We start from the raw sequence: 26,828 nt of genomic DNA on the forward strand, positions 1-26,828 counted from the left end.
TGAGGGTTACTGTCAGGATAAAGACGCAATAAATCCTCGCAGAAATGATCATCAGCCATGACAATTGTGATATCAATAGCACTTTCAACGTTTTATATATACTACGCGATCGTGGACTAGAACTAATAGGCGAACATATGTTATCTAAATATTTATTTTATTAATTAAATTTAAAGGTACACAGTGTAAATATACAAATAGACAATATATTATATACATATATAAATATAGACAAATTTAAAGAAAAATACAAGTGATTGATTGAAGTCTCCAATAGTTTTAAATAATCCACTTCTTCATTACAAATGAAATGATAACCATTTACTCTTTAATCTTTTGCGATTTTGCGATTTTTCCACATTTCTTAAGAATTTTTCAGGAGACATCTTGATAGCTTTACCCTCTGCTGCACCATCATATTCATCAACATCCATCCTATTTTCCTCTTGATTGTCTGATTTTGATCGATCTACAGTTTCTTTTAAATTTTTCAATTCTGTTTTTTGCAAAACCTGACCACTACCATGTTGTTTGGTTACATCTTCTTCTAGGTTTATTTCTGTTTTTATACTGTCACTATCTTTACCATCATATTCCTTTTCTTTTTCTTTCACATTAACAATTTCACATTGGTTGGACATATTCATCAATCTTTCATATTTCTCCTTGGGTAATAGTATTAACTCCCGAGTCATAGTATTTGAAAAAAGATGATATCAATGTTGGAATAATAACAATTATCTTCAGTAAACGTTTTCTCCTCAACTGAGGTGTTATATTATTAACTACCACAGCACGAATGAACTTTGCAAAAGTTGAAAGATTCCTTTTAACCCTCTCAGACAATGGTATGACGCTTTTTAGACAGTTGAATACTATTTCTACTAATAGTTGTAATTGTCTGTGGTCCGTGCTTTTTATGATTTGAGCAGATTGTTCAGGTGTAGTGTTCGCCAATAATTTAAGGAAGCTTCTACTTGATTCTTTTAAAATCATTTTGGTTGATAAACAATCGTGTCCTCCCCCGGAAAAGGATTTGCGCGCAACTGATATTCAGGGTTTGAACCTGGTGCTATATCCACTATCAAGCAATTGTATGGTCTGCTAATTGCACGTTGGTAAACGTCCATGAAAAAGCGAACTTGACCTGGAAACATTTGTCGAGCTAAAGATTGTATTTGCAGTGAATCTCTACCATTTTTGAAAAGAAAAAAGACGTGAGAATTCAAACTGATTGATCGCATAACCTTCCCCTTCTGATATAAATTTTGTAGTATAAAAATAATTGATGTTAAGGTGTGATGACTTAAAACGCAATAAATCTTCTGCATCAGTTTACAGTCCACTACTTCATCCATTTTATCATCAATGATCCATAATGTGTGTATATCCTTATCAACAAGAAAATCACTTTCATCAGGCAGTTCCAGTTGAAATGAAATGTTGGAGACAGTTTTTTTCAATTCATCGAAGACATCTTGCCATATGCTGTAACAGTAGTATATCTTCTGAGGTGGTATTGTAAACATTTCCTGAGCGTTCTCTAATAATCTTTTAATGTATGTAGTTTTTCCTGAACCCGTTGGACCGACACATATTGAAGTCATGGGTGTTTGAAATTTCACCAAACTCATGATGATCACCTCTTGCTCGAATGATGATTGTTACCATGTGTCTCATCATTTTAAACACTTTTTCATATGCAGTGTGAATAGGTTTTACCAATCACATTGAAAACAAAGATGTCGTTTGCTTGATGATTATCACTGAAAAAATCGTGAATGTTAGTTAGATCATACTCTCTACATAAGAGTGATAAGATGAAAATGCAATATTGACCGCATACTGATGAATTCTCACTCTGTAATCGTTTTTGATTTATTTCCAGAGATATCGCATTGTGTTCAAAGAATTTTAAGAAGTGACGTGAATAATAATCGGGAGAGTGTGCGAAGCTGTCGAAAAATATCCCTCTTCGTTCCTCATTTATGAAAAAGGCGATCCAGTGTGCACCATTCTCAAAATGATTTTCAGTGTTACAAATAAATCCCATGGGTCGATTTCTCACTATCTTAGGTATCTGATCTGCTGCAAATATACCAACAATTTTATCCTTCATTAGTTCATCACAATTAATCATACACTCCAATTGCATAGTGTTCATTCTTGAATTATGATGTCTCGAGTTTGAGTTATTTCAAAATATCCACTAAATTCACTATAAATGATTATAGTTGTTGGTTCAGTGAGGGGAGAATCAAATGTGCATTCCAAATTGACACGTTCATTCCTTTTCAATGTTAAATAATCTAAACCTTCAAAAATTGGTTCCAGTTGAAAGGCATACAAGGCATATCCTTCAGAAAAACTGTCTCTGTTTAATCCATTACCACAGTCTTGCAGAGTTTTCCCAGCAACCTCAAATAGATTGCGAAATGCAACAATGGATGATTCTCCACTTGACGAGTCAAATTTTACTCTGACAGGATTCCCGGAAACTGGCACTCCCTCAACTTTAAGATTTATTTCACTTAGGTGGCAATGTTTGAATGTCCACGGACATAGTGAGTAGTCACCTGCTATGTTTTGACTCCCCGTAAAGGCTATCAATACCTTATTGGGTCTATTATTCTGGAATATGTTGTTGAAGTTAAAACTTATTTGACCAGCTGGAAGTGAAATTGTGCGAACATCATTTTGCACAATGGGATATTTAGCGTTTACTGTCCTGAGTATAGAATCGTGGCCATATACAATGCCGGGGTGAACGTGGATCTTTGCTATTGATAGATACATATCTTCAATCTCAAGGTAATAATCAGCATCTTCATCAACCGACATTAGATAAAATTCTGGTCTCGATCTGTAGAATTTCACAGTAACTCCTACTTGATTTAATATGTAACGATTCATTGAAAACAGGGGATGGAAAATGTTTCCTTCAAGATCAACAGTTTTACCATTTTTTATGTATGCTGTTCTTCTGTAGAGCCCAAGATTTGATCCTGTGTTACAATCTGCATCATCCAATGTTCCTTGATGATCGTCTATCCATAATTGACTTGAGAGCTGCGATTCTTTAGCTTCTTTCCCATATTTCAATAAAGTTTGCATATAAGCTTTGTAAGGGTAAAATCCTGTTGAAGATGTGACAATTTTATTTTGAATTAAAACATCTATTTGATTAAATAATGCATGCAAAACATAGTTCACAGGCCCGCAATTAACGTCACTGCTATCTGCTATGGTTCCATCTCCTCTTTTAAGTCTTAGACGTACATGCATTGTTGATTTACTTAAGTCTAGATACTCTGTTCCACCAGATATGTGAAACTCTATTGGCGATGTCTTTGTAAAAGTTGCAGCTGGTCGAATATGTTCATATGTGATTCTTGTGACTGCAGTTTGATGACCTGGTAGATTGAATAAAGACAACTGACTTGGTTGCAGCTCATGAAATGTTTCAGGATTTATTTTAGCCATTTTGAATTTTACTGGAAAATATCCTTTTCAATTAGCTGATTCTTTAATCTTTTTTTCACACTCTGTACACTTCCTTTCTTACTGTTTGTTTTATTTTTCCTTCCTCCTTTCTTTGTCTTTTTCGTTTTCTTCTGCTCCCCTCTATGGCTTTTTCTATTACTGTTTTGTAACTTCCCACGTTTGCGTTTTATCTTTTTCACAGCTCGACTAATTTCCGACTTAGCATTTTCCACCTGCTGCTGTGCATGTGTTACAAGTTTAATGGGTGATTGCGCATGTGGTTTACTTTGTGGTAATGTGATTGGTTCCATGAAGCTAGCTGCTGAATTAGTGAGGGAACCACCACTCTGGATAGTTCTTCTGTATGAATTATTAAGATATGAATTGTGATGTTTGTCATTCGCTAGATTTTCATAGTACATTATCCATGTCCTAGGGTCTAGCACATATTGAGAATTGTTCAATTCCATGATTATCATGCAAAGTATGGATACGACCTGAAGTGCAGTGTAATCGACACTGGATTTTTTAAAAATGATGCATGACTCCCTTGCATGTCAGTAATAAAGAATTCAATGTCTCTTATTTCACTTTTCACCACTGGAATGTATGCAAGTTGATCAAAGTGGTAGTATTCAGTTTGAGAGCAGCAACATATTCGCTTCAATAAGGGTTGTTTGTTACCATCGACTATTACATCACCGCATATGTTTGCATATATATATAGATCATTATTTGATGATAATTTAATATCAACTAATGCGACTTTCCATTTTGATTTCATCACTATTGGCGTCTGAAGATATGTACGGAATTTGTGTGGTCTGTTATGTGGGTAAATGTCTAAATTTTTGTTACTGTTAATGACCATGTAAAAGCTCATTTTAAAAGTCAACAATATCTCTCTCAGGAATCCACTGACAAAAACGTTTATCCCAATCCTGGAATTTTACATAACCCTCACGTTGACCATTCCGCCTTCGCCATTTAAGCACTTTCTCAACAAACCACAATGCGTCAGCCTCCTTTTTCACACGCTGCAACTCTGTATAATTGAAATTGCCTACAACTTCCTTGTCCAAAAAATCTTGTACTTTATAAAAGATTTTCCCATGTATTAGAAATCGTCTATATATTTTAAATATTTCGGAGGTCCACTGTTGCTGATAAGCTCTTTGAAACGGTTTCTTCAAATGGCTCAGTCTTACCATGTCATTGATTTTAAAATGAAACTGTTTCCCTCTTTTACGTTGTACTTTTAATGTTTCTTTCTTTTCTCTGATTCGTTTTTCTTTGGGTGGAGTTTTAATATACATATATGCCCACAAATCATATTTGTTTTTCTCATTCACATCTTTTGGAGCTGTATTATTTAAACTTCTATGTGGCGTTGCATTATAACTTGCTACCAAATTTTGTAGAACATTGAGATAGCTATAAGTTCTATGCTTTGTAAAATATCGGAACATCATCCTCCGAAATGTCAAATTGACCCTCTCTGCTATTGACGCTTTACTACTGTCGGAATTTAAATAGACATGATGGTAAATGTCATATTTTTTAAACACACGTTTCAAATCTTTGTTTTTGAATTCAGTTCCCGCATCTGTGGAAACCTTCAAAGGGATTTTACCATGTTTGAAGATTTTTTCAAATGCATCAGCTACTGTCTTCCCAAACTTGTTTTTTAATGGATAAATCCATAAAAACCGTGTGAAAATATCGATAACAACCAACAGGAAACGTGTCTTATTGTTATATTTCTGTATGTTGGATACATCCATAAGGTCAGCATCGTATTGCTCATACGGTTCCGATACAATTATTTTCACTCTTTTAATTCTACGTTTTACAGGTTTTTGTAAATTGTAGTCGTCTATTTTTTCCATCCATTTCCTGATCTTGTATACGCTTGGTACATTTCCATCTCTTGATGTCTTCAACGTTTGATAAATTTTTTCAGCACTTAGGTATGCTCCCCCATTTGCTGTATTGTAATATACATTCCTAAGTTTTTCATCTAAATCATCATTTTCCATTGTTAAAAATAGGTTCCAAATCTATCATTTTTTCAACTTTATCTATTATGCGAGATGCTCTGTGCGGTGTTTTCAATATAGTATTTTTCCAATCTGTTGATTGTAAAAATGTAAGTTGATAGTAGACTCTCACATTATCTGGAATATTTGATTGTCTGACTAAATTAACAAAATCGGTGTACACTTTATCTGTTTCTACTTGATAAAAAAAATCCCATGCATTTCCTCCACTTATGTGTTCCACTTGATTTTCCTTCTTCAGAATGTCAAAAACTGACTTTGCATATATTATATCGAATATGTTATCAAGTCTGGCTATATTTTCACATGATTCTATCTCATCCATGTTTTATTAATAATAATAATAATTTATAATGTATGATATTTTTGTTTGGGTTAGGGTTAGGGTTAGGGTTAGGGTTAGGGTTAGGGTTAATTATTATATTTACCAATTAAACTTTTATCAAATTAAAGCTCTCAAATTGTTTTAAATGTTCCTTTTACTACTTCCATATCCAGCATATCAACAATTTAAATGATTGGTAATGCGTTAAATTGTTTAATGAAATGAAAATTTTTTTTAAATGTTCAATTTACTTTTACTACTTCCATATCCAGCATATCAACAATGTTAAATTGATTGGTAATGCATTAAAATTGTTTAATGCAGTGAAAAAAAAAATAAAAACATTCTTTTATATTTTACAAATTAAAAATCAATATTTTGATATTATCCAACAAATATATTATGCAATTTTTGCTGACGGGGGCAAAATTTTTGTCAACGTGGCAAAAATATTTGCTGCTGCCACACAATATATACTACTTGCACAGCTGAAAATAAGACGAAGAGGAATGCGTGGATTAAAGCAATGATTGAGACTAAGACCAAATTGAACAACAGAATGTTTAAGGTATTTTATGATATTGTCTAATATACTTTTTTCGTCTGTCTGACTCATTTTTTTTTTTTTATCTATATCATAATCACACTTCGTATATACTTATCACAGTTTAAAATTACTCATTAATATATAAACATTGTTATTAATTATATATCGCCCTTTCGTTGAAATGAACAATATTCCAAATTTTCCATTTACTCTTTGCCACAGCGGTGCCTGTCTGATATAAACTTTTGTATAACCGATTTTTTTCTTTTTTTTCTTATTTTTAAATAAAAAAAATGAAACAACAATTCAACAATTATGAGAAGAAGAAAAAATTCCAAACGCAAATGTTACTATTTTAATTCATGTTTTTATATTTAAACAAAAAGCAGTTGGCTTCCAAACCATAATTTTGATACATCACATATTTTTTTAGAACTATTTTACTCATAAAATATGTACGTCCCCCACCCCCTAACTGTTTATTCAGCGAAACACAACGAACAAAATCTATACTTCTCTAAATATCTTTCTATTCTTAGAATATCTATAATACTAAAATTACGAGGACCAATTTGTCAGCCGTCATCACGTAAAATCACGACGAATCAAAGAATTTAACTTTATATATAACTAATATAGTACAAAGGTGTAGATTACAAATTACACCACTCCAGGCCCTTTTGTTTTCCACGTAATTAATATTGCCAATAATTGAGAAGTTCCGGGTTGACTCCGATACCGATACCAATAGTATATTCACCTGTTACCTATTACCTTATTTGTACGTTCCGCATCTGACAGGCGCACCACCAAGCGATGTATTCAGGATTAATATGCTATATACACGGGTCATATTCACAGGGTTGACACTACTAGATTGTCAAATTGTTACCTATTGTAGCATTTTAATCAGTAAAACTTTCTAAGATAACAATATGAATACTAAAAATCTGGACTAAAATAAGGCGTATAGGTACAGTTTTCAATTTGTTAGCGGGTATGACGTAAAACAGCGAATCAAAGAATTCAACTTTATAACAAATATAGGACAATGCTGTTGAGTAAAAAATATTCCATTCCAGGACCTTTTGTTTTCCAACTAATTAATACTACCAATAATTAATAAGTTCCAGTTCGACGGATTAAAACAGAAAGATTTGAAAGCAGAGAAAACTGCGTATCTTATAATCGGCATGACTTTATCAGATGACAATACTAATATTAAAATAAGGCTTGCGCATAGTTATATACTTTAATTCAGTCACGGACCCGCGATATCACGGGTGTGTTCTAGTCATATATTTTATAATCCATGTCATCAGCTTCGCATTTTCTAACTTCGTAAATCGATTTTCGTAATGCATTCCTTTTTCAAATTGCGATTTAAAGGTGTCTGTTAAAAACATTGTCTTTATAATAACTATCTGTAAACGGATTCTTCATAGTAAATATTGATTTCGGCGTGATTGTTTTTAATTCGTTTATTTCTTCATTTTTCTATAACTTAAACATCCGTGTGTAAAATTCCGTTTAGTTATCAAACCTTGACACAATTTTCTCTCCGTTAATGACTTATTAACTGTTCTATCCTGCGATTCACTTACCGGTTGAACAACTTTCATTACAGACAATAACAATCAAAACCAAGGAGTAAACAAAGACTAAAAAACCAAAGGACATTTACATAAACAGTTATAAATAATAGATAAGAAACAACACGAACTCAACTAAAAACCGGGAGTGAAATCAGGTGTTCCGTAAGCATTTCCTGCACGTATACGGCACCCGCCGTGTTATTTCTTTGTTACGTTCGGTAATGGTGGAAGGTTATTATGACTTTCATTACAGGTATAATCTTTACCTGTTCGGGGTCTACTAATGGGAAATCTAACGACCATCGTGTTCCATTTCATCACTTATATTCTATCACAACTTCTGAATTATCGATATGTTTACATTAACTGTCATATCAACCTCATTCTGTGAGTTTTTCATTCTTTCATTCAATGTTTTTATTCGTTTATTTTCTCTATCTGTGTTAGATCTGTTATTATGTTTTACGCCTCTATGTGCATGCATTACATAACCCAGAGTCCAAACTTAATAAATGAAATCATCAGTTTGTCACCCAAGTAATTTGAATTCCATATTAATTGTTCTTGACCATCTATAATACTGTTTAAAATGCCACTAATGGTTTAGGTAATTTATCCATTATTATATCCCTTCTGGGTACGGTACCTTAATTTTCACACGAAGAAGAAAAGTTCTCAAAACATCAAAAAAACGCAATGTTTAGCAAAATTGCAGTAATGTGTTTTACTGTAGAAAAAAAGTTTTTTTTTGTCATTTACGGCTAGTTTATATCCAAAACCAATAGTAACAATATACTTTAAAACATGATAAGCAAATTAAATCAGTGCGAGGGGCAAACGACTGTTTTCGATTGTCAGACTCATATATGCACACAACACTGTAGTTAGAGTGATATTCTAATTATTGTGTCCACTGGTTTCTCCACAATACGGTAAACTGTTTGCAAAATAAGCTTTTAAGGTTTCAGCTCTAAATTAAATGATATTTCTTTTATACCAGCATTTAAAGGATGTTCGTTTGTCATGTTTTTGAATTTGTGTCAAATTTTCGGAATATTCTGGTTTTATCCATTTACATGCCTTAAAAAATTCTGCCCATTGAACCCCTTTTATCTTTTTTTTTCACGCATAATAAATAGGTTGAATATGAAAAACTCAACTAAGAAGATAAAAATGATAGTTACATCAAATCAATAAATAATTTGACTAACATCATGAAAATAAGCGGTAAGGAGTAATACAGATTTTTTAAACCTGATGTTGATTTTCAGTTTTATTTAATACCTTGTTGTAATTGAATGATTATATATTATCTGAATAACAATTCTAATAAATTTTACTCATTTTGCGATCCGAAAGAGAAGAACCATGCTGTTATTTTCGTTATTAAAAATCCTAAACAAAAAGATAAACAAAAGACGTTCAACGGTACATTCAGTTATGCATTGTATTTCATTTGATAGGCCACACACCAGTATACATGTTTGCAGAATTATTCAGTAGATTTAAACTAACATGTTATCATATAAAAATGTATTAGAAGTTTGCTGACATACGCCCCTAGTTTGGTAAATATGAATACAGGGAGGAACATAAGTCCATTGTTGTAATACTAAGGGGCATCAAAAGATGGTTAAAAAAAGCTTCATAGCAAGATGATATTCTTGGAAGCTGGAATTTTAAAACCAATCCACAACTTAATCTAGTATTTTATATATTGTACAAAATATATGCTCAATATCTCCAATAGCTTACGATTATCTGTGTGTGTTGTCTTCATTTTGAATACAATTCAATTGAGCCTATTATTCTGTGACTTATTTCATAGTGAAACCGGTGCCGTGTTCAGCTTTTATGGGTGTTAAAGACACTAACTTTCATTCATTATCTAGAAGATCCTGTATCATCAAGATCTCTTCATCAGCCCAATTTTTATATTAAATATTTTAAATATTCTAAGATGAGTATGTTATAAATTCTTTTTCCTATTTTTATTATTTTTTCGATTCTTCAAAATGAATTTTTAACAGTAGGGGGATTTATACTTGTTTGATGGACCTTAAAAATAGGCTTTCAATATTATAATTTCTGTCTTTTCTACTTCGTTTTTAGTTTAGTTTTGATTTTGTAATGACAGAATTGATTTTAAAAGGTATTCCTCATGTCGTTTAGTGCATTAAAGCATGTGCATAGCCGTCTACAAATTCATGGTCATCGTCCTTATTTTCATTAGTTACTTCCGATGACGTGTCCTTAAAAACCAAATTAATAGTAAGATAGGCACTTCACTATACATAACAGAATACTCTTTTTTGATAAACAGGGATTTTATGACACAGGAGAAAGACTGCAAATAAATATTGATGAAGAAAATGACGACACTGGTATGAATTATTATCTTATTATATATTTTGTTTAATTGTTGACTATTATTGATAATTGATCTACATAATTTACATTATACCTTAGTACATCATAATACGTATTAGCATTATCATTAAAACATCATAAAAGAAAGATGAGAAATAAACAAATAACAGTAACTGTTTATAAGATGTTGAATAACTCGAAACAATTATATTTTTTTATATAAGTATTTAGATTAATCCTGAAATAGCATATATATAATTTTTCACTGTTTCTTAATAATAAATGTAAACAATTAAAAGTCTTTGAAATTCAAACATCCTGTAATTATATCAACTATTGTGACGTAATATATTTAACGAAACTAAAGTACATGTTTGGTACCAATGTTTCGGATTTGAGTCACAGGGATCGCTACAATGAATAATTGCGAGGCAATTTTCATTATAATAGACAATTTGTTTCATGGAACATTTGCAACGGTAATGAACTTTCAATGATCTAGTGTCAAGTAACTAGATCATATAGTCATTAAACAAATTTTTTTATCAAATAAGAGTGATTGCTTAGCATTTATAATTTAGCAACACGACGGATGCCACATGGGGAGCAAGATTTGCTTACCCTTTCGATGTCATTATTACTTTTTTGTTGGTTCTTGTTTTCCAGTTTTTAGTTTTCTATGTTGTGGTTTGTGTACCTCTGTTTGTCTATTGGTATTTTATTATTTTGTAGCCATGGCGTTGTCAGTTTATTTTTTATTTTAAGTTTGAATGATATCTCGGTTTCTTTCTGCTTTCTTTTATACGAGCTTGACTTTTAACCCATAACCTTTCACCGAGTAAAGACTTTAATCGTCATGAATTATGTTCCAATGCACTATATAAATTTGTTTCTTTACATTTAGTGACCAAATCCCCTAATTATACTTTATTGTTCAAAGCCAAGTTGATCAACGACCTTTGAACCTGATTAAAAATCAAAGATAATTTATATTTCCCTGCCTAGTATATTTCTCGGAATTTAATGGCTAACACATGCAGTTAACAAAAACCATCACCACGGGTGGTCCTAATACATTTACCATGTCGTTGCAACTCATAAAGCCCGGGGAAACTCACTCGCTTTGTCCTTAGTTTGATGGTTGCTCCAAGTGTAAAATTGAAATATGTAGATTATCTATGATGTCTGTTATCAAAAACATAATCCACTGACGATTTTATAACATAATGCCGATCAGTTGCAATTTTTTTGGTGTAAATGTATCACCTGACTGCAACGTCGTCATTGGACGGGACTGCTAACATAGCTAAGGACATGACCCAAGTTGACATCACGTTGTCTATCATGTAACACTCAGAATATTGACCACAAAATTTGATTAATTTCAGTTTCTCAGTCTTTATAGTAAAAACGTCTTGAATTTGCTTCCATGTAGGGTTCAACCAAAGGTAGTACCCTTATTTCCCGTAACAAAATGTAAAATTTCAAAATGTCAATAAAACTATTTTAACAATAATAAAAAGAACTATAATTGCCATTGCTAGCAATAGCGGATGTCACCCTAGTCCACCAATTGCCACTTTTTTTAACATGGGATTAACATATATACCTCACAATTCATCATTCTGCCAATTGTCAGTCAGTTTAGAGCATTTTGAAATCCTTCATATTTGTACTGTTTCTATTGCAATGGCAGCCATTTTAAAAGATGGATGGCATGTCTTCGCATGAAAAGTAACATTTCGTTCAGTTTGGAAGATTTTCCGATTTTTCACAGTACTTCTGTTTCCATGACAACGGCAGCCATCTTGGAGATGCCAACTTTCGATTCTCCACATGGGGGTTAACATTATGACAAAGTTCAATCCTCATTGGTCTATGCGATTCCGAAAAATAGTCTGGACAAAAAACGTGTTAAATAATTATAATAAGGAAAAGAAAAAAAATCGAACCCTAACAATATGTCATCCGACCTCCGTCAGGGTGACATTAATATTCGTTATCTATGTTCATATCAGTAGATATGGTTATGTAAACATCAATAAGAACCCTGTACATCATTCGACTCTGCTAATCTACATAGAATATTCGAATAAACCCTTAAACTTGATTAACTTATGTGCTTACCCCTATATAAAATATTTGATAGTTATAGAGAATTGCTTCTAAGTATACATATCTTGTTGTCTGCAATTCCTCTACAGATATCATTTAATTGCCTAACTAACGTATATTGTTATGATTTGGTTTGATCAAAAGTATTGCGATAAGTGTTTTTTTGTACTGATTTATTCGTAAATTTTGATTTGTTCTTTTTGTTTAATTACTTAAGATTGTTGAATTATTATTATTTTTTTCATTCGAAAACTGTTTAATTTTACAAAATATTCCCTCGTCACTAATCTTCCTCGCTAAAAGAGTTAGTTAACTGTTTTGGTAATTTTACTAATTGTTTTCCAAAAACTATATGGATTTTTATATATTCTAGTAGAATCAGAATTCGGATTCATACTCATGCAAAGTCAATGCATGTCAAAATCTTTGTTTGAATCAAATTTCTAGAAGAATACATCTTACAACTAAAACTATTGTTATTATGTTTCTTGATTCTATTCGATTTATGTATCATTTACTATTTTCACTTATATGCATGATAAGTAGGTAAACAAAATAAATAATTATAAAACACAATTATCGAATTGTTATTACAAAAACAATCTTGTTGATAATATGATTTTTATTGTACTAACATGAGCCTCATGATGGCTGTGATTTGTGGGGCAGGGTCACCTTAATCTTCTGAAGCAACTGAGATAAACCCAGTTTTAGTGGATTTGTGTTACTCTTCAGTTTTTTCTATGTTGTGTTTTGTGTACTGTTGCATGTCTTTTTATATGTTGGTCTTTTAAACATGACGTTATTAGTTCATATTATACTTATTAGTTTGAATGTATTTTGTATCCTTTGTTTCTCTTTTACTGAAAAAAATATTTACTATACATGTAAACAAATCAGTCTTCTGAATGATAATTTTGAAACATTATTGTTTATTTCAAGCATTTTTAAAAGAGGATTACAAAACGTATTGATCTTGAAGTTGTTTTTGTAAAGCGTTTTTGTTCTGTTTTTGCATATACGTTATGATAACAGGGTACATATATGCAACTAAACACGCAAACACTGCAGTGTACATTATCTATTCCTCAAGATATGGAACATTTTATCTATATCATACTGTTTAGTAACTTTTTCACAAACCGACAATTTCTTGACAAATTCCTTCGGGAACGTATTATAAATTGATGGAGCATAGTTGGCACAGTATATCGATATTTTGGTTGATTGATTCATTGGTGATATACTAGCCATATTTCTGGTGTCCTCACAACTACTGTTGATCATAGTATCGAAAAATGTCTATAGTTGAAGAATAATTTCTAGCTATACAAAAGATGCTGTGGAAAAGGTATATGACATTAATGCGTCTTTCCAGGATTTACCTGCATCAGTAACTAAAAAATTCATTTTTTATTTGATGAAATGTTTTTTATTTCAAAATTGATTGCTACCTTAGATTACTATTATTAATAAATTTAATAATGTATTGTTTCTTCAATGTCTTCATGTAGGGTGTGGTTTTTATTATACTCCGGAACTAGAAACAGTAAGTGAAGATGGTGGAGCGATAGAAACAGATATTGCATCCTTATTTAAGACACAAAAAAAGTAAGTTATGGTATACTATCTAAATACTGATGTGTAGTAGGTACTGATTATCAGGTTGTCTGCATTTTGATATTATAAAATATCAGCTGCGAGTCACAATATGATGCTTATTTGTCGAGTGAGCGCAACGAACGGGATCAAAAAGCCTTCACTTTGTGTCGAGCACCTGCTATTTTACAATATTAAAATGCAGATAACTTGATAACCGAATTATCGGGCTGTATTTGCGTCTTTTGGAAGTGTTTTTTAAGTTAAACCAGCAACCGGAAGTTGACTTACCAATGTCGGTTCAAACATTATGACGTCGCTGGTATGGGTCAAAGCTACTAAGGCCGGGTCAACGTATTTGAAAACGTTATTATCTGCCCCTGCTACTGTATCGTATTCCCTTAAGAGCTGAGCAGATATATAGACAATTGGATACGATACGTTTTATACAGAAAATAGATTGATTTTATAACGTGCTTTTTCTTTTTCTATTCAAAAACATTGAATGAGTTGAGGCTTTTGTAAAAAAGAAACATAGTTATTTTTCGTTCATTTTATTTTTTTTGTACATAAATTAGGCCGTTAGTTTTCTCGTTTGAATTGTTTCACATTTGTATTTCGGGCCCTTTTATTGCTAACTATGCGATAAAGGCTTTACTCATTGTTCCAGCTCATTGTTGAAGGCCTAGCAGTGACCTATATTTGTTAATTTCTATGTCATCCGGTCTTGTGGAGAATTGTCTCATTGGCAATCATACCACAACTTCTTTTTTATATAGATGTATCAAAATATATTTGACGAACTATTTGACGAAATAACACTTAACAAATATTGTTATCAAAAAGTCTATCAATCATTTTGAGTTATCCTCAATAATATTCATTGTTCAATACTAAATGGGCTTGGCTCATTGTTAAAGGCCGTACTAGGATCTAAAGTTATTTTAATTTTTGTGTTTTTTTTTTGTGTTTTCTTTCCGTCTCTTTTAAAGAGTTGTCTCTATGGTAATAATACCACACCGTTTTCATATTCAAATATTTATAATGTTGTGAGATAATACCTGTGAATATCGATTGATTCAGTGTTTGAACCTATCAAATTTAACTTTGCGATTTTGGTCTATGTGCATATGTCGCTTCCTCAAAATATGTCAAATACTCTTGTCTGTCAGTATATGTGCTACTTAGAGTAAATTAAGAGTTTCGTATAATGATTGCAGCGGGTCCTCTCAAAATCGAAATTTAGATAGTTAAACAAACAAACATTTGAAAATAAACTTATAATACTACCAAATAACATAATAAATTTGTAAACCATTGTACATAACTTTTTAATTGGTGTTTCCTGTCTTATGCTACATCGCTCATATTTCAACTAGAATTTTGATTCATCATTCAGTAGGACAAAAATAAACATTCATTACAAGAAAATAGTAAACAATAAAGTACGCCGACATAGAAGTAAGAAGCAAATATGTATTAATTTAGTCCAACGCGTCAAATTATTTTTTTTTGACTGGTGTATAGACAGTTTTGTTGTTCCAATTTTGAAATTCATGTACAAATCTATGATCACAATACTGATGTACATTAGTTAGAAATTCATTTGCAAAATATATTGTATATTTTAGGCCATTTATAGCTGTAGCAGCTATTGATTTTGGGACTACGTACTCTGGATGTGCTTTTTCTACAGTTCAAGATTTCAAAACCAACCCATTAAAGATAGAGACAGTCGAACTAGATATCACAAATGTTGTTTCGTACAAAACCCCAACAGTCTTACTGTTAACCCCTGAAGGACGATTTCATTCATTTGGAGCAAAGGCAGAAGAGGAATATGTTACTTTAGCAGAAAGAGACGAGGCAAATCGTTGGTACTATTTCAATCGCTTCAAAATGCAACTATATAAGTCAAGGGTATACTAATTTATATGTATGTATGTAAAGAAACAATATTTTTTTCCAAAAGGTATATAGTGATCATATACTGTTGAGTCTTTTGTAGACGAAACGCGCGTCTGGCCTAAGTGTAAAATTTTAGTTCTGGTATCTATGATACGTTTATCTACATTAAATGTTGTAATGAAAGTCCCTCTGTTTTTACTGTGTCTTATCAACATCTGGGTGAAAGGAATGTTTAATTCTGCTGCATTTTTGCGCCTGTCCCAAGTCAGGAGCTTCTGGCCTTTGGTTTTTGTTAGTTTTAGTTCATTTATATGTTTTGGAGGTAAGTATGACGTTCATTTTCACTGTAATAATACAAATTTTATTTAGGGACCTGATGAGGCCCAATTCCGGGTGCGGAATTTTTTCGCTGCATGTAAGACCCATTGCTTGCCCTCGGCTGTTATCTGTCTTGTGGTCGGGTTGTTGTCTCTTTAACATATTACCCATTTCTATTCTCAAATTTATTATACAAGTTTAATACAGTTGTAACATAAGGCTATTTTCGTTGTGTTAATTGACATGTGATGTTGATATCGCATAAATGGTGGGAAATATGTAAACATCTTAGTAAATCATTATATATATCAACTGAGAGAAAGCAGTTTATTTGTCTAAACTTCTGACCAATTTGGGTTTTTTTTCTGGCCAAGATATGATTATTACATAGATTGTCTCAGTTTTATATCGCTCATCTTTGTAGAATTCTTGGTTTTGTTGTCATCCAGCACTTTTGTTTTGTCCTAGATTTTATAGAATTGATATTTAATTTTCTGCAAATTAACCGTGAAATGTCGAATAGCTTGATAAACTTAATTTTTATTAACTGACAAATAGATTTCCTTTACAATAAACGTGTAAATTCCCTTTAACTTAGCATTTGATTATATCTTTAAACTGTTCTGATCTGTACTTGCACAGATTGAGTTTTATTCCTGACTGTACAATTTTTATTTGAGTGTTAATTCGCAGGGTGGCAGAATCATGCATATTAAAAGGCTCTTACTCTGTCAGTACCGTATTTTTGTTACACATGTGAACTTCGAAAGAAAAAAAAAATTATATAGTGCAGGTGAAATAATTGCTCAATAGTTAACAAAGCTGCCAGGCTTATAATTCAATACACCAGACGCGCGTTTCGTCTACATAAGACTCATCAGTGACGCTCAGATCAAAATAATTATAAAACCAAACAAGTACAAAGTTGAAAAGTATTGAGAACCCTCAATCCCAAAAAGGCTGTGTCAAATACGACTAAGGTAATCTATGCCTGGGATAAGAAAATTCTAAATAATTCGGAAAATGCATACTTATATAAATGACCATATGATTGTTAGTCATGTCAACACCGAAGTGACTAATAACTCTATCCAAATACATTGTAGTTTTACTTTCAATAATTGGAAAGTTTTTAACTATCTAATAGGCCATTTGCCAATTACCGATTTGATTCTATTATTACACACTTTTTAAACAAATTACTTACCTTTGTCAATCGTAAACTGATTCCATACCGGACAAAATTGGCTTTTGCCAATGCAAAGCATGATGAATTGAAAGTGATGTATCGGCGGTTAAATTCATTTTTCATGAAAAATAATTTCAGATGTCAAAAGTATTCAGCTAAACAACAAATTAATGTAATTAAAAGATTTAAAAACCTTATAAATTACTCACATTACGCACAGGTACATTTGCTCTTTCTGCTAGCTCTCCATTGTAAACAAAAATAAAGGTCTCTAATAATAGGGTCAATTACGGGAATTGTCAAATAGCCTATTGCAAAAAGTGTATTGAAGAGCTATGGATAACAAATATTTCAAAATGATATTTTTAGAAATTTAAATACAAATTTTAATGTATATAATTCATCAGATTTTAAAGCCCCTGTCTGACCTCCATTACAAATATGTTGGTGTCTCTGCAGATAAATATATAAGTTATTGGTACTTCACTGGGAAACACAACATATACCCTGAATAACACTAACAAAATTTTTATTCTAGATAATCATATGTCCCGTTAGAATTTTACTAAAAAAAAGAGAAACGAATCTTCCTGCACTGTAGTGAATATCTAAATTACATAATAAGTACACTTAGAAATAACTTGATACTGTAGGATCTCACAGGTGTTCCACGAAACCTCTTGTTAATATCAATGTTATCAGCAATGAAAGCCAGGCCACAAATTGTCTATGAAACAAACTGTTCAAAAATAGTGTGAAACAAATTTATATACTAGACATTTTGAAGCACATACAATCTAAAACTCTATCATCTTACACAAGTATTCCCTATTCCAAATAAACTCATCATAGATACCAGGATTAAAATTGTATATGTACGCCAGACGCGCTGTTCGTCTACAAAAGATTCATCAGTGACGTTCGAATAAAAAAAATGTTTAAAAGGCCAAATAGAGTACGAAGTTGAAGAACATTAAGGACCGAAATTTCCTAAAAGTTTTGCAAATACAGCTAAGGTATAGATACAGCTAAAAAAACACTCTTTTCTTATCATAAAACAATATATTTATAATACTAGATGTTAAAAAAAACTGTCAATACACCCAGTAAATCAGTAAAACAATATTTGCATGCAATTGATTAAAATGTTGCTTTAAAACAATTGTGAATATCAGTTTCACAAAGAACTTATTTTTGATATTTTATTAAGTTAAGTATATATATTTTACTGCCATAAAGATAAACGCGGAATAGACTATACCGAATTATGTCCAGATGGACTTGTTTTGAAAACTCACACACTTATTTCTCTCTCATTCTCTTGAAAACAGAGAAAAAAATCAGCATATTGACTGAACGACTGATTGAGTTTTAGTCCAGATTTTTCATTATCGCCAAGTTCAGGATTGGGTTAAAATTAATGAGTCGAGTAAGATAAAGATTAGTGTCAAGTAATTTCATTACAATTCAGTCTTGTTTAGAAAGGTCCAGTAAGAATCATTACAGCCAAGTAAAACACACATCCTTTTCAGACTTTTACTGGTTTTTTTTATGTACAAGTAATACAACAAATACTACATGTAGTTACGATGTTGACATCTTATTAATTTAAAACAAAAAACGTACACAAACAAATAAAAACAGCACAACAATAAAGGAAAATGGATTGTTAATAAAATGACTCGTGTTCCTTCAAAAATGCGCTTTATTTCCCCTTTCATGGTCTGCAGTAGCCCCAATTTGCCTTTTATGAAAATGTGTTGTGAATAAAAAGGCTAAAGTTGAATTTGTTGCCTTTATAACTCTGTATCATATACTTAATATAAAAAAGAAGGTGTGGTATGATTGGCAATGAGACTTTATCAAGAGACCAAATGACACAAAAATTTACAACTATTGGTCCCCGTACGGCCTTCAACAATGAGCAAAGCCATTATCACATAGTCAGCTATAAAAGGCTCCAAAATGACAAATGTAAAGCAATTCAAACGAGAAGACTAATGAGTTAATTTATGTACAAATGATTAACGAAAATCAAATATGTAGCACATCAACAAACGACAACCTTTGAACAACAGGCTTTTAACGTCGGGCAGGCACATGAGTCAGGAATATGGCAGCTGTTATATAATGGTCCGTTTATATGTATGTGGGGTTCTGTTTTCGTAGCAGTTCAGAGTTTCTGTGAGTCCGTTGTTTTGCTCTTATACATGATGCTTTCCCCTCAGTTGTGTTGTATGAAGCGAATTTGTTTCACAAGTGTACTTTTGAACAGTTGTATGCTACTATTGCTTTTATTCATATATAGGAGCTGAAAAGCAACATGGTTATAAAGGAAATGGGAGGTAAAACAATGAAAGCAATGGTAGTGTTTGCATTCTGTATAGAATACATTAAAGACAAGGTATTAGAAAAATTGAGTCTAGCAATAAATGGTTTAAATGAAGATGATGTCCATTGGGTACTGACTGTCCCGGCAATTTGGAATGATCAAGCGAGACAATTTATGATTGCAGCTTCTGAAAAGGTAAATTTGGTTTTTGACACAATTAAAATGTCCAGTTTAAAAAATAAATTAACACGTTGTAATTAATCTGAAAAATTACAACTTCTGTGGTGTTGTGTTAGGTTTAATTTTATCGTTATCTACAGTGCCACTCAAATTTACCTTTAGTATACGACTTTTTTCGTCAATGTATTCGTCAAAGTGTCTTCATGCAACTTTAAAGAAAAAAACAGACGGAAAGTACAAGTCACATGTTTACAAGTCAAGTATTCGTTTAAACATGCTAAACCTAAATAGAATTTGATTAAAACTGTATTTTTTTTTAACTTTCTTATCAAAAGTAATGCTCGATACAAGTATAACTTCTCATAAAAAAATTAGTACTTATACAACAGAAACATGTATGGGACAATGGAAACGTAAACCTTTCATTTGATTGACTTCTTAAATGTTGATGAATTCTAGGCAGGCATAGGAAAAGACAACTTGACATTGGCATTGGAACCAGAGGGTGCTGCTATGTTTTGTAAATACCTTGCCTTGGATAAAAAGGAACATGGCGATTCGACAGAACTGAAAGCATTTGATGAAAACGCACGTTTCATGGTGGTGGATTTAGGCGGTATGATAATTTAATCTACTTTTGTTTACAAAAAGGAAGGGGCTAATTTGCCTTGAAGTACTACAGTAAATTCTCACCTGATTAATTTTAAAAAGTCATGCAATCTTTGTTTAAATTCTTGACTTCAAATATCTATTTGTAATTTTAAAGGTTTTAACAGTATCGTATGTTTTCCTAAATAGAGCACAACATCTTAAACGTAAAAAGATTGTTTTGAAAGTTTTGTTATAAAAATATGTACATTTTACAATATATGTTTTTAAATTATTATTCCTTCCAAATCAACGTTAAATATCACATATTTTAAATGTACTATTTGATGTTGGTTTTTTACAGTTTCATAGTTTCATTAGAATGGAGATATCAATTTTGTAGTAAAAGTATCGACGGTATCAATTGGGGATTGGATGGTCGCAAAACCCGTTTGACAACTCTGCTAACGCGTCGCCACTAGAATAAATTTAAGACCATCAAAACACCAATTGATGCCGTCGAAGCTAAAATTACAGTACAGCTATTCCTAAATTGATATTCAGACATAATTAGTTACATAGTGTGCTAGTGACCTGACATGACCTATATGAGATCAAAAGATTCCATGTGGCATCAGAGAGAATCCCAACACGATGTTTGTTAATTTAATCATAGGCGGATCCAGGGGGGCCCTGGGGGGCCCGGGCCTCCCCTTTCGTGGGAAAAATTTGGTTGATTATATAGGGAATCATTGAAGCATGACTGGAGCGGGCCCCCTCTTAGGTAAGTTAGCGGCCCCCCTTAGGAAATGTTCTGGATCCGCCACTGTTAATTTTTACCTTTTCTATCTTTCACCCCTCTTTAATGATACCATAGCATTGAGAATGGACATTAGGAATGTGTCAAAGCGACAACAACCCGACCATAGAGTAGACAATTACCAAAGGCCCCACATGGGTCTTCAATGTAGCGAAAAAATCCCGCACCCGGAGTCGTCCTTCAACTGGCCCCTAAACAAATATGAATACTAGTTCAGTGATAATGGACGTCATACTAAACTCCGAATTATACACAAGAAAACTAAAATTAAAAATCATACCAGACTAACAAAGGCCAGAGGCTCCTGACTTGGGATGATTTCAGCTTTCCAATTGTGAACTTTCCATTTCTAAGTAGCAACATTCCAGCAGCACCTACATACGGGATATATATCTCCCAATTGATACGATATACCCGTGCTTGCATTTCCTATCATGATTTTCTTGATAGAGGGTTGCTGCTCACAAGGAAGCTATTAAACCAAGAGTTCCAAATGGTGAAGTTGAAATCATCCCTTCGTAAATTTTACGGACGCCATCACGAGTTGGTTGACCGTTATGGAATAACCGTATCACAAATGATATCGGATATGTTCCTTACGTCGTAACTACAACCCCCTTCCCTTTCCTGAATGTGACCTACCGAATTAGACTATTTACCGGATTTGTTATCACATAAGCAACACGACGGGTGCCGCATGTGGAGCAGGATCTGCTTACCCTTCCGGAGCACCTGAGATCACCCCTAGTTTTTTGTTGGGGTTCGTGTTGTTTATTCTTTAGTTTTCTATGTTGTGTCGTGTGTGCTGTTGTTTGTTTGTCTTTTTCATTTTTAGCCATGGCGTTGTCAGTTTGTTTTAGATTTATGAGTTTGACTGTCCTTTTGGTATCTTTCGTCCCTCTTTTGGGACAGACGCAACATTGTGACGGGGTTAAACATGTTTTTTGAGATCTCAACCTCCCCTTTTACCTCTAGCCAATGTAGAAAAATAAACGTACAATACGCACAGTAAAACTCAGTTTAAGACAATTCCCGGTCCGATGTTAGAATATAAAACAAAATAAAACAAACAAAATGACCATAATACATAAATAACAACAGACTACTAGCAGTTACTGACATGCCAGCTCCAGACCTCAATTAAACTGATTGAAAGATTATGTCTTCATCATATGAATACCAGGCACAATCCCTACTGTTAGGGGTTGAGTACTTTACCATCATGAAATATATGAGAACATAACCCGTGTCATGTCAACAACTGGTTTTAGAATAAATGTGTTTAATTCCGATGCAAAGACCCTATACGTGAATCAATATTAAAGCCAAAATATAAAATCTATTATGACCTGACAACAGCATCGTTACTATATCCCTTCTTAATAAGTCTGTTAAAAGGTTTTGTTAGCTTTTGAGGTGAATACTGACATTTTTGTGCTTTTTAAAGAATATTTCCATAAAATATTGGATGTGAAATACCTGAACGTATAAGACGTCTGCATGTTGAGTTATATTCACGAATTATTTCCTTATACCGATGATAAAATTTAGTAAATGTTTTGACTAGTTTGTAATATCGAAAACCCTGGTGTAGTAATTTTTCAGTAATATATAGATTTCTCTCGCTAAAATCCAATACGTTGTTACATACACGAGCAAATCATACAAGTTGAGATATATAAACACCATAACTAAGATGGTGACAAGGAAACGTCACCATCTAAATATGTATAATAAACGATAGAAATGACAAATCTTCTCTTTTGTCATAAATTTTTGTATTAAACCTCCCGTTTATGATATAAATATCAAGATCGAGGAAAGGGCAGTGGTCATTGTTAGTATAAGCTTTATTTAAAGTAAGTTCAAAGGATAAATTTCTTTAGTAACATACCGAAGTCGTCATTATTGAGAGCCAATATATTATCCAAATATCTAAAATTATTGTTAAATTTTTGTATCACATGATGTTTCGATAGGTCTTTGCTGATTTTTTTATAAATTGTAATTCATAACAATACCAAAACTGGTCCGCAATAAGTGGTGCACAGTTAGTCCCCATTGAAATTCCAATAACTTGACGATATACGGAATCTCCAAAGCGAACAACAATGTTATCTAGTAAAAATTCAAGCCCAAATATAGTATAAAAGCATATCCAATTGACATCGTTCTTTTGTTTGTTGCTACTAAAAGATGACCTAAAAGAGTTTGACCATATGTATTGGCATTCTGACTTTTTTAATGCCTAATTAATTATGGATGTGAATTTTTTCTTTATAAGAATATGAGGCAAAGTGGTATATAGGGTAGAAAATCTAAATTTGAACAGATTCAAAATCACCAATATATGCATACAATTTATCAAGTACTTTTTGACACTCCAAAAGTAATTTTTTCGACTATTTTATTATTAGGCTTTTGATTGTACCAAGTGTACTAGTAAGTAGAATAGACAATTTAGAAGTGGAACAATGGCTTGAAGATAAAATAAATCTATATTTGTACGGTGTTTTGTGTAGCTTTGGAAGCCAGTACATAGATGGGACTTTCATTGTATTTGGTTCTGCTTGTAAAGATGTACCTAAAAGTTTGTGTTTGTTACAGATGTCGTAACGGAAAATGAAGTCAATTGGAATGTTGTTGAATTCGTGATTTCTTTTTGCAGAACCTCAATGTAAAATATACGTCAAACAATAATGATATTGTAAGCAGCTTTATCAGCCGGGACAACCATTTCTCACAATAGTTACTTGGAATAGGATCTAATACTCGTTTGAATCAAAATTTGTAAAATATTTCTTACCTTCAAAATCAAATCGTGAAACGATATGTAATTGACAACACGTCATAATGCTAAATAAATAACATTAACGCATCCCATTTTACTGCATCAGAAGCGTATATCAGAGATTAAAAAATACACTTACTAGCATTAGTGACATGCGGCTCAACGTTATATTTAGTGTTGTTTGAACCAAATTGCATTCATATTATAAACAGAGTATATCAGATGACATCTTATTTCAGGAGGTACCATAGATATAACAGTATCAGAAGTACTAGCGACCGGACAACTTAGAGAAATTTACAACGCTACTGGAGGCCCATGGGGTGGTAATTATATCAATGACCAGATAATCAAAACCCTGAAGGAAGGTATTGGCTGGAGTGTTATGGGGAGGTTCAAAGCAGACGATTTTGATGATTACCTTGAATTATTGAAAAATGTGGAACAACGAAAACGTGGTGTAAAGTACGACTCCGAATTAAAACTTAAGATAACAGACAACTTATCTAAGAACATTGTGATTCCCGATTCACATAAAACGGTCTTACAAAAGGACAAGAAGAGTATTACGTTATCGGCGTCATCAATAAATAAAATCTTTTCATCATCAGTCGATTCAATGATGAAACATGTGGAAGGGCTACTTCAGAAGGAAGAAACACGGGGCGTGTCAACTATTTTGTTGGTAGGGGGATATGCTGCTTCCGACTTTGTCCAACGTGCCTTTCGAGAGAGATTTGAGAAGGAATACAGGATAACAATTCCGTTGACACCAGATATGATAGTCTTAAAAGGTGCTGTTATCACAGGTCATCTTGTTGAGGCAATCGTTGGAAGGATGACAAAGTATCATTACGGTCTAGGGCTTAGTACAACAGCAGTTTCTGGTCGTAGTATATCATTGGGTGATGATGATGGGAAAAAATCTTTTTTCTCTTTAATCAAGAAAGGTCAAAAGATTAAAATTGGTGATGTAGTTACACAATACGAAGTCGTTTTAAAGGCGAAATCACAATGGGCTAACCTTGAAGTCTACACAACTGAAGATGATGATCCAAATCCAGTTATTGATGAGGAACATTTCACCAAAGTAGGAAGCATCAATGTTAAACTTCCACAATTCAAAAAGGAAAGCATTCTTGTCCTGACAATTTCGTATGATGAAACAGAATTCAAGGTAGTAGCTACGGATAGAAATACAGGTCGCTGTTTTGTTGGTAATTGCCGATTTTTAGACAAAGAAATCAAGCCAATTTGAATTTTCACAAAATTGCAACGAGTGAAAATGTTACTCTTCATGATTTAGTTTTTAAATGTTTTCAAGCTTAGTATGTAGTTTTGTCATGTTTTAGATTAAATATTAATTGTCAAAGCTAATATTTTTGTCTTAGATATATATATACCCCAGGTGGTCGTGTGGTCTAGCGGGACGGCTACAGTGCAGGCGATTTGGTGTCACGATATCTCAGTAGCATGGGTTCGAATTCCGGCGAGGGAAGAACAAAAAATTTGCGAAAGCAAATTTACAGATCTAACATTGTTGGGTTGATGTTTAGACGAGTTACGATCCCTAACATCACTGAAGAGACATATATTGTCGAAATCTAGATCTTGTGTACAAAACAAAATATTGACACCTTGTGTTTGTGGAACATCTTGGCCACAAGTTTATCGTTTTCTGTTTAGTATTAGATTTATATTAAGATTCATTTTGTTACATCTCGTGATCAATTTTATTTGGCAATCGCCAATGGCAGTCAGCAGGGTTTAAAAACATCAGTTGTTCAACCTGTTAGTCAAATGCGTTTTGTTTAAATATACTTTTTTCACTTTTTTGGTCTTTTGGAAAATCTTGTTTGTGCTGTATTTAGACCCTTCTACAACGAAATTTGTTTAACATGCACACGTATAAAAATTTCGGTTTTTATCCAACGCAATCATAGGTTTGAACGTAGTTTTCAATTTAGACTCGTATATATATATATATATATATATATAGGACTCTAAAGTGCGATTGGGACGCTAAAGTACGATGGTCACGCTAAAGTACGATGGTCACGCTAAAGTACGATGGTCACGCTAAAGTACGATAATCACGCTAAAGTACGATGGTAAAGTACGATGGTCACGCTAAAGTACGATGGTCACGCTAAAGTCCGATGGTCTGCGCTTAAGTCCGATGCATCCACACGCTAAAGTGCGATGGTCTGCGAAAATATAGACGTACGAAACGTTGTTGGATTGTGACAGTCGTTTATACAAACCATAAATGTGCATGCTGGAAGATACATCTCATTTTAAAACAACTTTTAAACCATGCAGTCAGAAAGCAAGTGTCTATGACTTTATCAATTTAAACCTAACACTGCTTTGTCGGCTGAAGCAAATGTGTGGTTTTTTTTCTCAGTTTCTTGAATGAGGACTTGAATCTGCAATTTACTTTATAATTACAAAATAGTATACGCATATGTATCCTGTATCCTGCTTTTATTGGAAGCGAACTGATACATTTAAATTATCTTTACGTTAGTTGCAGTTTTAAAAATTACTTTGTGGTCCCCGCGGATAAAACATTGTGGATTTTGTGGAAAAGAAACGTCAGTAAAAT

General features: G+C 32.7%; 1 protein-coding gene across 1 annotated transcript in view; it reads left to right on the plus strand.

The window, feature by feature from the left end:
- Window positions 1-25,592, plus strand: part of LOC143084994 (heat shock 70 kDa protein 12A-like) — a 77,620-nt gene extending 52,028 nt beyond the window's left edge. The window contains exons 6-12 of the mRNA XM_076261110.1: window positions 6,357-6,436; window positions 10,334-10,394; window positions 14,010-14,106; window positions 15,726-16,014; window positions 19,818-20,036; window positions 20,481-20,637; window positions 24,460-25,592. Of these exons, the coding sequence (XP_076117225.1) occupies window positions 6,357-6,436; window positions 10,334-10,394; window positions 14,010-14,106; window positions 15,726-16,014; window positions 19,818-20,036; window positions 20,481-20,637; window positions 24,460-25,478 (1,922 nt within the window). The 3' untranslated portion in view covers window positions 25,479-25,592. The remainder of the gene's footprint in view (window positions 1-6,356; window positions 6,437-10,333; window positions 10,395-14,009; window positions 14,107-15,725; window positions 16,015-19,817; window positions 20,037-20,480; window positions 20,638-24,459) is intronic.
- Window positions 25,593-26,828: the final 1,236 nt, after the last annotated feature.

The sequence above is a fragment of the Mytilus galloprovincialis genome, chromosome 8 (assembly GCF_965363235.1).
Source record: "Mytilus galloprovincialis chromosome 8, xbMytGall1.hap1.1, whole genome shotgun sequence".
In the NCBI taxonomy this organism is placed as follows: Eukaryota; Metazoa; Mollusca; class Bivalvia; order Mytilida; family Mytilidae; genus Mytilus; species Mytilus galloprovincialis.